Genomic DNA, 13,230 nt, shown 5'->3' with positions numbered 1-13,230 from the left:
AAAGTGTGCTGATCTTTTCACTGATTACATTGAACTACTCTGAGGGGGGGGGGGGGGGGGGGGGGGGGGGGGGGGGGGGTGGTTACTTTTTTATTCATTCCAGGTAAAGGATTTTAATGTTTTTACCTGGTGATAGATGTGGGTGTGCCCTAAGCGATGCGTATTTAATCTTTGACTTGGCAGTGCCAGTCAATTGCAACACTATTTCTTGTGGGGACAAGAAATCAGTCTACATTTGCTGTGGAGGCCTAATTATTCATTTGTCACAGACTTCACACAAAACATTCCTTGTAGTCTAATTTATGAAAAGTTCACACTGAATCAAAATATAAGCAGACAGGCAACAATTTCAAAGATTTTTACGTTTCAAACTAAGGAACAATCAGTTATTGGAAAATCAATTATTTGGTCCTAATCTATAATCTTTCACGACTGGGAATACAGGATGTGTTCAGATTTAAAACAAAAAAAGTAGGGGCGTGGATCAGAACCTGTCCGTTCTGGTGGGACCACCATGTCCCTCTCCTGGCAGCGCAACATCTCCTTCGCGGTAGAGTTGATCAGGGCTGTTGATTGTGGATGTTGGCCCAATCCCTTCTTCAGTGGCAGTGGGTTGTGAGGCGGTTGAACGTAACTGCTAATTCTCTAAAAGGACGTTGGGGGGCGGCCTTATGGTAGAAAAATGAACATTCAATTCTCTGGCAACACCTCTGGTGGACTTCCTGCAGTCAGCATGCAAATTGCACACACCCTCAATTTGTGATCAATCTGTGGCATTGTGTTGTGACAACTGCACATTTTAGTGGCCTTTYATTGTCCCCAGCACAAGGTGCACCTGTGTAACGATCATGCTGTTTAATCAGCTTCTTGATACGCCACAACTGTATGGTGTATYGATTATCTTGTTAAATAGGAAATGCTCACTAACAGGATGTAAACAAATTTGTGATCAAACCTTTAGAGAAATAAGCTTTTTGTGCATATGAAACCATTTTTGGGATCTTTTATTTCAGCTCATGAAACATAGGACCAACAATTTACATGTGTTTATAATTTTGTGTAGTGTATATGACTTGGGGGCATCATGCAATGACTTAAGAATCATGGGACTGCGAAGTACGCACATAAGCGACTCAACTTTTGGGAAGCTGCACATGTGAGCTACTGTGCAGTTTTGAGGGTATGGCCATTTGACAAGGTAAATTGGTTCATGGATAGAAAAGTTGGGAAAGGTAACTCCTGGAAAAGTGGATAAAGTAATTGCTTTCAAAAAGTTGTAGGGTTTCGTTGCACACTATTTTAACTCTACAACAAACAGGCTATTAGTTTTGTAAGGACATACAGAAATAATTGCGACAGTAWTGACTCTGGTCTCAGAAATAGGTTCAGCAGAGGCAACAACGGAAGATTTCGGAAGCTCATTTACCTCCAAACGGTGACAATCGTCACTTCTCCAGTTCTTCATCAACCTTAACGGCGGTATTTCAATGGATGATGGGTTCGTGGACCACGAGTTTCCAATGGGAGATGTTTCTTCAACCCGCGATGGAATGGAGACACCCAAAGGTAGCTCAGTATGACATTGTTATAACAGTTAAAGCTGAAAAATATCATAATTCATTACTGTAAATACTCAATTTAAATGGAAACCTATCTCTCTTACAAAAGTGTATGAATCAAACCATCGGACATACCGTGTTATGTATAATCACAAAACACTGATATGTTTTTGCATTGACAACGGGGTAGACGGATGTCTCGCCTGGACAGTTATTTTCAATGCATGACAAATGCAAGTTTTGAGGGGTGTGTCATATACTGTAGTAATCTTCAAGGTCTTATAGACGTGCTAAGAATCATGCATGTACTGACAACAGCCATAACAATACACCCACAGATGCATATAAACTCAGAAAAAAAGAAATGTCCTCTCACTGTCAACTGCGTTTATTTTCAGCAAACTTAACATGTGTAAATATTTGTAGGAACATAAGATTCAACTGAGACATAAACGGAACAAGTTCCACAGACATGTGACTAACAGAAATTGAATAATGTGTCCCTGAACAAGACGGGTTCAAAATCAAAAGTAACAGTCAGTATCTGTGGCCACCAGCTGCATTAAGTACTACAGTGCATCTCCTCCTCATGGACTGCACCAGATTTACCAGTTCTTGCTGTGTGATGTTACCCCATTCTTTCACCAAGGCACCTGCAAGTTCCCGGACATTTTTGTGGAGAATGGCCCTAGCCCTCACCCTCCGATTCAACAGGTTCCAGACGTGCTCAATGGGATTGAGATCCGGGCTCTTCGCTGGCCATGGCAGGACACTGACATTCCTGTCTTGCAGGAAATCACGCACAGAACGAGCAGTATGGCTGGTGACATTGCCATGCTGGAGAGTCATGTCAGGATGAGCCTACAGGAAGCGTACCACATGAGGGAGGAGGATGTCATCCCTGTCACGCACAGCGTTGAGATTGCCTGCAATGACAAGTTCAGTCCGATGATGCTGTGACACACCGCCCCAAACCATGACGGACCCTCCACCTCCAAATCAATCTCGCTCCAGAGTACAGGCCTCGGTGTAACGCTCATTCCTTCGACGATAAACGCGAATCCGACCATCACCCCTGGTGWGACAAAACCGCGACTCGTCAGTGAAGAGCACTTTTTGCCAGTCCTGTCTGGTCCAGCGACRGTGGGTTTGTGCCCGTAGGCGACRTTGTTGCCAGTGATGTCTGGTGAGGACCTGCCTTACAACAGGCCTACAAGCCCTCAGTCCAGCCTCTCTCAGCCTATTGCCATCCTGTACCTGTCCCGCAGGTGTGATGTTTAGATGTATCGATCCTGTGCAGGTGTTGTTACACGTGGTCTGCCACTGCGAGGACGATCAGCTGTCTGTCCTGTCTACCTGTAGCGCTGTCTTAGGCGTCTCACAGTACGGACATTGCAATTTATTGCCCTGGCCACCTCTGCAGTCCTCATGCCTCCTTGCAGCATGCCTAAGGCACGTTCACGCAGATGAGCAGGGACCCTGGSCATCTTTCTTTTGGTGGTTTTCAGAGTCAATAGAAAGGCCTCTTTAGTGTCCTAAGTTTTCAGAACTGTGACCTTAATTGCTTACCGTCTGTAAGCTGTTAGTGTCTTAACGACCATTTCACAGGTGCATGTTCATTAATTGTTTATGGTTCATTGAACAAGCATGGAAAACAAGTGTTTAAACCCTTTACAATGACGATCATAGGTGGGTGCTATGAATTATCAGAGAGAACAGAAAACCAGCAGGCTCCAGACCTCATAGGGTAAGAGTTGAATACCCCTGCCATARCACAGCACKTTAGGAATACAGGCCCTGGATTGAAGACTACTGTGTTACGACAAGATTAGGTCATAGGGATTTTATCTTCAGAAGGCTTAGCCAATTGTCAAGCTGTCATGGCTAAATGTGAAGAAAAAAAACACCCTGGACAATGTTTCCATACATTATGAACATCCAATCCCTGGACTGGACATAGCCAAGTCTGTTAGGTTGTTTTTTTTGTCATGAAGACACAAAGGTGTCCTTACCTACTGTATACATGTTGTATTCACTTTGTTACTCTCCATTGAAGATGGAGTCTTGGGTCAAAAACGCCTGTCACCATAGATCTAGGCACTTTTTTCAGTTTATTTGTTGTAGGCCAAGTAGTGATCAGTCAATCATAAATCATAAAAGCAACAGTGAGGACCGGTGGGTTAAAGTCTCTACACTACATTAGATTATGTAAACAGAGTAGATTTATGTCCCTGTTATGTTGTTATCCACTTCATCTTACCCAGTAAAGGGGACACTTAGCTAAACGTTTGTTAAGAGGCATGTTGTGTCTTGCTTTCTCTCCCATCTTCCAGGATATCTGCCCTTCAGCACAGTTCATAGTGGATGGAGCACCACGTATGGACGTGTGTCAGGGAGTTCTGAGTAAGTGGAACATGCCAGATGTATGTTGCCCGACGCAGTGTCTTTCCACCTGCCTCCTTACATATTAGGGCCCTTTTCAATCCGCAATGCGGAAGTTCAGCTTTACAGCGTGATTGAAATTTAAAGGCAATGTTCCCGCTTTGCTGGAGGCTGCATTCACCGTAAACACTGCATATGTCTGCTCAATCGGAAATGACCTTCATTTCTACTGTGGAATATGTAACGCTTCAGCTTTACTGATTGAATAGARCCCTTAGTCTTGTTTCCAGCCATTGCAGTACCACAATAAACTGTGATGCGGTTGATCTGTTTCCTTATTACCCAAAGTTTTCTGCCATTGATATCAAAGTTCTACCCAAGAGTACAGAATTGCTTTGACATCATTAATGAATGTCTGACATACTGTACAGTAAACGCCAGGTGGCCATCATCAAACTACTTACCCAGTGAAGTGAATGTGATATATAATATACCTTTACCTGTCCCTCTGTCCTCCCCTGCTCTCTGTTGATTAGATGACTGCTGGTTCCTGTCTGTGKTGGCGTCCCTCTCCATGCATCGCCYGCTGATGGAGAGGGTGGTGCCCAATGGGCAGAGMTTCCAGGAAAGTTACAATGGCAGATTTTACTTCCAGGTCAGCCTCTGGATGTTAAACACACCTAATTAGGTTGTCATTATCTGTCAAGGGTTGTTGAATTTGCACTCCTGTATATAGGAGATATGGGCGAATAACTATTTCGTTGGAGTTTGTTGATGTCCATCTCTGAGATTAAAATGAAAACCTGTGTGTGTGTGTACCTGTCTGTAGTTCTGCAATACGACGAGTGGGATAAGGTGAAGGTTGACGTGTTGTGTGTGTGTGGGTTGATTTTCCCACAGGGCCCCCTTGAGTAGAGAAATGAGTTTGGAATCCTGTTCAGTCATGCCTACTCTGTAACCGGGATTGAACAAGTAAGACTACCCCCTCTGCTGGATACTAAGCACTGTTGTCAAATTCATGCTCAGATTCATGACTGCACACCAAGGCCAATAGTGTCCAAATGCCACCAKCCAAAACCTGCACACATACAGTGGTGTTGGGTTTCCTATGTCTAATAGTCAAATATGTTTTCAGGTTGGGTGACTCTCTGTCTCCCMCACTCCTCCACTCCCTCAGGTGAAGACTGTCCTGTGCGTGTGTGTGCATKCTTGGGGCAGGTTCCTCAAAGTGTTTGTCTGTCCAAAGACCTGAGTGGAGTTGTCCATGAGGAGGAGCAGAAGCGTCTGGAGTTCAGAAGGAGGACGGGGCGTTCCGGTAAGTGGACCTTCATAGACTCACTTTGTGCCGCCATACTTCACCTGTTCTCATATACTGTATTAATAACCTCTCTCTCCCTTTACTCTCTGTCTGTCTCTCCCCCTCTCTCTTTCTCCATCTCCCCCCTTCTCTCCCTCTCTCTCCCTCAGGACGGCGGCGTCAGACTTCCGTCAGAACTTTGATGCGGTGGAGGTGTTTCACCTGAGTGAGGAGACCCTGAGCGAGCCAGGCGCCACACAGAGACCATGGAACTGCACAAAGTTCTGACGGAAGTCTGACACCACCATCCTGAGGGAGAGAGGGGGAGAGAAGGGGGAAGAAAGAGAGAGGGCGAGAACTGGGTACCACACATCTCCACCGGGGGTTCTCCCAATCCTACTGATCCACACACACACACACACACACACACACACAAACACACACACACACAAAAACACAAACACAAAAACACACACAAACACACACACACACACACACACACACACACACACACACACACAAACACACAACTATGACATAAAAATGAATTTGGTCATACATAATCTGAGAAGAATAGATTGATATCCATGTGTTTGCCTTATTGTACATAAATAATTAGTAATGTACATATTGCACATAATCTTTATGTACTGGATATGTATGTGTCCAGGCTGGTTCTGACAGAACCCTCAGTTCCACTTGACCCTGTTGGAGGAGGATAATGACCCCAGTGACCTTGAGCTGACCTGTTCCTTCCTGGTGGCCCTCATGCAGAAGCCCCAGAAACTTAGAGGAGTCCACCTGGGCATCGGCCTGGATATCTACAAGGTACACCCACACACCTGCACATGAACGTATGCACACATACACAAACACACCCAACAGGAWATACAACCAGAGTAGATTTAAATGAKCCACAGTTAATGTGAKAGAGAAAAGAAGAGAGGAACAAGTGAGGGAATATTTGAGTGTGGCAGCATATTTCTCAGTGTGGAAATGTGTGTACACCCTACGGTATCTAACCCTCTCTTCCCAGGCATGYTCAGAGTGTGCTTACCTGTCCTCTCTGGACCTGAGCTTGCTCCGCCCACTCATCAGCACTCGGAGGTGGTGATTTGCGGTCGCCTGGCGCCCAGCCATTATGTCATCATCCCCTCCACCCCGGAGACCAATCAGCAGGGAGAGTTAATTCTGTGGGTGTTGACAGAAAAGTGACTGGACCAGTCCATGACTGGAGGTTGGAGGAAGAGTTACCTATGATATATGTTAAAGTATCAGGGCACTCAGTCAAGAAAAGGCTCTCTAAATTACACTGAGTTTACAAAACATGAGGAACACCCACTCTTTCCATGACATAGACTGACCCGGTGAATCCAGGTGAAAGCTATTATCCCTTATTGATGTCACTTGTTAAATCCCCTTCAATCAGTGTAGATGAAGTGGAGGAGACAGTTTAAAGAAGGATKTTTAAGCCTTGGAACAATTGAGAATGTGTGTCATTCAGGGGGTGAATGGGCAAGACAAAATATTGAAGTGCCACCAGTTTGTGTGTCAAGAACTGCTTCACTGCTGGGTTTTTCACACTCAACAGTTTCCCGTGTGTATCAAGAATGGTCCACCTCCCAAAGGACATCCAGCCAACATGACAACTGTGARAAGCATTGATGTCAACATGGGCCAGCATCCTTGTGGAACTCTTTCGACACCTTGTAGAGTCCATGCCCCGACGAAATAAAGCTGTTTTGAGGGCAATAGGGGGTGTGTAACTCAATATTAGGAAAAGCCCGGCACTGATAGAAGCCCCACAGGTAGAAGTCATGGCATGCTATTGAAGTCCAAAGTATCCACAATCCATCACCCCCTGTTGAGTGTTTGTGATGTGACTAAATGGTCCTGTGTGTTTCACTGTGGATCTCCCTGTTGCAGACCTCTTTTCCACGCCTGTCGGCTCTCCTGAAGCCACACGACAGCTCTTTTAAGAAGCACTGCAACAAGGTGAGAACACCACCTCCATGTAGTAGGTTTCATGTARACTCTTCTATTCTAGCCTGAGATACGCAATATTTACTCTCCAAACTTTTTTCTAACCTCCTAACGAAAGGGGAGTGTCGACCTTTGGAGCTTCTCAACCTGCTAACAGAGGCCATAAAATGCRGAGGTAAGGGTTTGGCTCCAAACATGGACAACTATCCTCCCTCATAAATGGGAGCCAAGACACACCTTTTGTGTACACACTTCCGCTTTACAACATTGCCTCGCCCACATGCATCTTGGAAATTCTGGAGAACTGTACGAATCCCTCTACTGATTTAGTAGTCTTCCATAAGCCATAACCACTGTGGGAAAATTCAGGAAGAAGTGATGTCACTGCAGGAGGAGGTTTTAACTTTTCCTAACTGATGTTTTGTCTGTGTGGCTATATATATATATATATATCATGTCTCAGCGTGGCTATATAGTTAGTAGTTGATATAGATCAATAGCCATGTTAATATAGGTTAAATGTTTGCCAGATTCTGGTGTAGCGGTCTAAGCGCATATGTGCCCCCTGGCGATGCCTCGGCTTGGCCGATTGTTTGAAATTCATAGCTCCCCCCATAAAAGGGCTATGTAATGTGTAACGTTACACACATGCCATGTATGTACATAGACATACAAAGGTAGGGTAACTTGTCCACCATGACCTCACTTGGTCTGCTGATCTACCAAGACCTTMATTTTGTCATGCATTTTTGATGGACCATTTCCTTGACTGCAGTGTCAACCCAGAGTCGGGGGTTAGCTCAGCTAGACTGGCAGGGGTTCCAGGCACTGTGGGACAAGATCAGGAAATGTAAATGGACGATAAGGTCTAAACCATACTAAACCGTCTGTCAGTGGAAGGTTTACAATTTCAATCACTCTGTTCTTTCAAAATGATGAGAAGATTGGACAGTAGTTTGATTGGCTAAAGCATGTTTTGTGTCTTGGAAGTCTAATTTGGATTGGCTAAAGGAAATATTAAAGTGACTTCTGATTCAGTCATGTGTCACTGAGCTAATTCAATCACACGACCTGTTGCGATGCATGTGAAGTGATTGAATTATATTTGTCTGAAAAGATTATTCAGTCATGCTGGTCTTGATCTTCCACTTAACAAAAGGATATATTCATGACGTTTGACAATAACAAATCCCAGTTGCTGGAGTACCCTGAAGTCTCACCTACCTTGAAAGCTGCAGGTAGGACACACTTATGATATGACAAGCTTCCATTGGTGCCTTTTAGGGGGCACCAAAACACCACTCTTCATGTTCAGTCCCTATTGGTCCATATGAACAGTATGCCAACAGCATTTACACTGCTGAAACAGCAGGGGATGTGGTTGAACATGAATTGATCTGTGTTCGTCTGGTCTGGTCTAGGCATGGCGGTGGATGACTTCGTCCTGCAGCTGATTGGCCCGCGCTACACGGAGCCGGACATGACAATCAGTTACCCCGGTTTCCTTTATCTGCTGATGGAACTGGACAACATGATCCGTAAGTGAGGGCAGAGGTGTAGAGAAGGGTGTGGTCCAACAAGGGCTGAAAATAGGAATTTAGGAAGACTAATTAATGTGGGATTTTAAAATGAGTGAAGAGAAATAGAAGAGAGGTTAAGATGTTACTTTTSGGGTGCACTTATAGGATTTACATTTTTTTAAATAATTATCATGCAAGAGCAAAATGTGTGTGTGTGTGTGTGTGGGGGGTGGCTAATTGGTCTAATTCATCATGTTTTGTCCATTCACAGATACATTTCAAGACTATGTATGACATTGTGGGAATGGGGACCATATCAGTCAGCTACAGACAGGTAAGGGCATACAGGACAGATGATCCAAACCTACTCTTTTTCTCACAGCCTAGTAAACATGCAGAATACAGCAGAATTAAAATGAATGAAAAAAACTGCTTTTGCGTATGATCACACATATCCAGTGGTGTAAAGTACTTAAGTAAAAATACTTTAAAGTACTACTTAAGTAGTTTTTTGGGGGTATCTGCGCTTTACTTTACTATTTATATTTTCGACAACACTTTCTACTTCATACATTTTCCCTGACAACCAAAAGTGCTTGTTACATTTTGAATGCTTGGCAGCACAGGAAAATAGACAAATTCAAGCACATATCAAGAAAGCACATGGTCATCCCTACTGCCCCTGACCTGGTGGACTCACTAAACACATGCATCTTTTGTAAATAATGTCTGAGTGTGGGACTGTGCCCCTGGCTGTCCATACATTTAAAAAAACAAAGAAAATGATGCCGTCTGCTTTGCTAAGTATAAGGAATTTTATACTTAAGTATATTTTAGCAATTACATGTACTTTTTATACTTTATATTTAAAACCAAATACTTTTAGACTTTTACTCAAGTAGTATATTACTGGCTGACTTTCACTTTTACTTGAGTAACTTTCTATTAAGGTATCTATACTTTTACTCAAGTATGACAATTGGGTACTTTTTTCCACCTCTGCACATATCCACATTGGCCTGGACAGCCATTTAAATAAATATTGATTTGTTGTGTCTCACCCTTTTTCTGGTTGTAGTGGCTCCACATGACGATATACAACTGACGATGGCTCCACATGACTATGTACAGTACAACTGACCCGATGTGCAACTGATCCAATCTCACTGGATTTCAGCCCCTCCTCCGCCTGTTCAACWGGTTTTTGTTGCAATATTGTTTAAAATGAAAAGTTACAGTAGATTTACTTTGCAATAAAGACTTCCAGTTATTTGTTCCGAACATCAGATTTGAGTCATTCCATAACAATGCTATGTCATCATAGCAACTAAGTGCMTGCTGTCATTTCGTTTAACTTTCTGTTGCCTCCTTTTCAGCAGACTGAATAATTGTAGAGAAGAGGAGTTTGACACTGGGAATGTTTTGAGAAATATTTATTCTGCAGAGAGACCTTGACTTTTGGTATGTGTAAATATCCGCTTCAAAGCATCACACTCTATGGACGGTCTTGATATAGAGTACCAGTCAAAAGTTTGGACACACCTACTCATTCCATGGTTTTTCTTTATTTTTACTATTTTCTACATTGTAGAATAATAGTGATGACATCAGAACTATGAAATAACATATATGGAATCATGTAGTAACCAAAAAAGTGTTTTATTTTATATTTGAGATTCTTCAAAGTWGCCACTCTTTGCCTTGATGACACTCTTGGCATTCTCTCAACCAGCTTCATGAGGAATGCTTTTCCAACATTCTTGAAGGAGTTCCCAGATATGCTGAGCACTTGTTGGCTGCTTTTCCTTCACTCTGCAGTCCAACTCATCCCAAACCATCTCAATTGGGTTGAGGTCGGGTGATTGTGGAGGCCAGGTCATCTGATGCAGCACTCCATCACTCTCCTTCTTGGTCAAATAGCCCTTACACTATTTGTGCTCCCGAGTGGTGCAGCGGTCTAAGGCAATGCATTTCAGTGCTAGAGGCATCACTACAGACACTCTGGTTCGATTTCAGGCTGTATCTTGACTGGTCGTTATTGGGAGTCCCATAGGGCGGTGCAAAATTGGCCCAGTGCCGTCCGGGTTTGGCCGGCGTAGGCCGTCATTGGAAATAAGAATTTGTTCATAACTGACTTGCCAAGTTAAATAAATAWATATWTTTTTAAATAGACAACCTGGAGRTGTGTTTKGGGTCATTGTCCTGTTGAAAAACAAATGATAATAAAGTGCAAACCAGATGGGATGGCGTATCGCTGGAGAAAKCTGTGGTAGCCATGCTGGTTAAGTGTGCCTTGAATTCTAAATAAATCACTGACAGTCACCATCAAAGCAACCCCACACCATCACACCWCCTCCTCCATGTTTCACGGTGGGAATAACACCTGCGAAGGTCATCCGTTCAACTACTCTGCGTMTCACAAAGACGGCGGTTGGAACCAAAAATCTCAAATTTGGACTCATCAGACCAAAGGACAGATTCCCACCGGTCTAATGTCCATTGTTTGTGTTTCTTGGCCCAAGTAAGTCTCTTCTTATTATTGGTGTCCTTTAGTAGTGGTTTCTTTGCAGCAGTTAACTTTTAACAAGGCACACCTGTTAATTGAAATGGATTCCATGAAGCTGGTTGAGAGAATGCCAAGAGTGTGCAAAGCTGTCATCAAGGCAAAAGGTGGCTACTTTGAAGAAACTCAAATATAAAATATATTTTGATTTGTTGAACACTTTTTTGGTTACTATGTGATTAGATATGTGTTATTTCATAGTTTTGATGTCTTCACTATTATTGTACAATGTAGAAAATAGAAAAAATAAAGAAATAAAGAAAAACCATTGAATGAGTAGGTGTGTCCAARCCTTTGACTGTTACTGTATGTATAGTCAAAAAAGCCCACTCCAGACCCAGGGGGACTGTGGCAAACTTTCAAGCTATTTCCTGTTGCGCCATTATTACGCTTGTGTTAGATAACGCAGAAGCACAAAATTGAGCTTGAAGAAGTACAGCTGCTCATTTTGTACTTCTCTCAACACACACACCCCAGACTTATTAAACTATCTTAAATAACTGAAATTAGGATCAATAAACATTGATATCAAAGGAGAACAGCTGTAGATGCACACCTTGAATGAATTTTCCTTTTCATCATGTATTASCTTCACCTGCAACAGGCTGACTTTGGGGATATAAAAAAAATAGGTGCCAAATATAGGCCTAACTGTCATTACAATGACATAGAATTCATTATAAAATGGTATGACGCTTTGATGTGTAATCATTTAACCGTGACATTGTACACACCACAATGATTCCTTATAGTAATGGGGATAGAGTCCAATGCCAATGGGATTTCGGTATATCAGAAAACGATTAGGAATGTGGCACTATGTGGCAGTCATGAAAACATCACAAAACATAAAAGGGAGCGATGGCGGCCTGCGATCATTTATATGGTATGTTGGGCCTCGCTGATGATAATTGGCACGGACACACAGTTAGAGCGTGACCTACTTAATGTAGTGTCTGGGCATGTCAGCCAGACCCAGMCTATGACATTTGAATGGTAAATATAAGCAGCTTTACACATGACAAGCTTTCAAACAAAAGCATAGGCCGAAGTGAATTTCATACGKTTTTTGTTTCGATGCACCTGCATGAAGGACTATTAGTTTGGGCACCAGTGAGGTAGCATAGGCTCTCCATGAGGGGACAACACAAATCTGAGTAGGGTAACAATACCAATGGGCTCACTGGCTAAATGATTCATGATGTAGCATGTCCTCATTAATATTACATAAAATGGGTGGGTCTTGTTATAGGCTCCATCTGATTCTTGTCTTGCAAGAAGAAGAAACATTGTAGAATGTTGCAGATAGAAATTCCATTAATAAAGCTGCCGCAATTCATTTTAGAGAGGCATGTTTGTTCTACATAGCATATTTCTATCCGAACGTTCCAAAATGTTGCAATGCTGAAAGCGCCCCTGTGTAGAGTCATATACTTAGACTAATATATGACTCTGCCCTGTGTAGTGTGTAGCTTGCGCTTAAAGTAACTGTCCAGATTTCTATTAAATATGACCTAAAATGAATTACAATATGAGATACTTTTTTTTTTATGTAAGGAAAACTATTTMTGTTAAAAAGCAGCTTTTCAGTGTTGGAATGGTGTGGGCGTACCCCTACAACAGAATGGTGTGGGTGTATACTGGTTGTTAAAAAATATGACTGTGAGTAGACCCCTGATTGGCCAGCCTATCCTCCTCAGTACATCATCCTCTATGAGGAAATAGCAGGCATTTTTTAAACGGCTGTTTAAGATACAAGTTTGAGGTGGGGTTTAAAAAAATGTTTTCTCTCAAATGTATGCTTTGGCCACGTATAAGATGAGTCAACAACATTATTTGGATATGAGTTAACAGAATATGAACTTCTAAAAGTGAAATTTTAGCTGGACAGTTACTTTAATATTCTATGGATATTATACAAGTAGC

At 42.7% G+C, this 13,230-nt stretch overlaps 1 protein-coding gene across 7 annotated transcripts; it reads left to right on the top strand.

Annotated features, from left to right (window-relative positions):
* The first annotated feature begins 611 nt into the window (after window positions 1-611).
* On the top strand, window positions 612-10,022 carry LOC111949969 (calpain-8-like). 7 transcript variants are annotated; one of them, XM_070434070.1, is made up of 11 exons: window positions 612-1,566; window positions 3,893-3,962; window positions 4,478-4,596; window positions 4,842-4,913; window positions 5,119-5,256; window positions 5,409-5,600; window positions 5,909-6,066; window positions 7,165-7,233; window positions 7,340-8,759; window positions 9,013-9,075; window positions 9,820-10,022. In XM_070434070.1, exons 1-4 carry the CDS (start codon window positions 1,492-1,494, stop codon window positions 4,854-4,856), a joined length of 279 nt encoding a protein of 92 aa, XP_070290171.1. In that variant the 5' UTR covers window positions 612-1,491; the 3' UTR covers window positions 4,857-4,913; window positions 5,119-5,256; window positions 5,409-5,600; window positions 5,909-6,066; window positions 7,165-7,233; window positions 7,340-8,759; window positions 9,013-9,075; window positions 9,820-10,022. The 7 variants fall into 7 exon arrangements, 2 of the variants coding, with proteins under 2 accessions (XP_070290171.1, XP_070290170.1); XM_070434069.1 differs by having other exon boundaries at window positions 5,077-5,256; XR_011473849.1 differs by having other exon boundaries at window positions 617-3,962; window positions 4,478-4,913; window positions 5,077-5,256; window positions 7,340-8,459; window positions 8,643-8,759.
* The last annotated feature ends 3,208 nt before the right edge of the window (window positions 10,023-13,230 follow it).

This window comes from Salvelinus sp. IW2-2015, linkage group LG22 (genome assembly GCF_002910315.2).
Source record: "Salvelinus sp. IW2-2015 linkage group LG22, ASM291031v2, whole genome shotgun sequence".
Classification (NCBI taxonomy): domain Eukaryota; kingdom Metazoa; phylum Chordata; class Actinopteri; order Salmoniformes; family Salmonidae; genus Salvelinus; species Salvelinus sp. IW2-2015.
The sequence above is the reverse complement of the archived record's forward strand: the minus strand, read 5'-3'. Positions and strand labels throughout refer to the sequence as shown.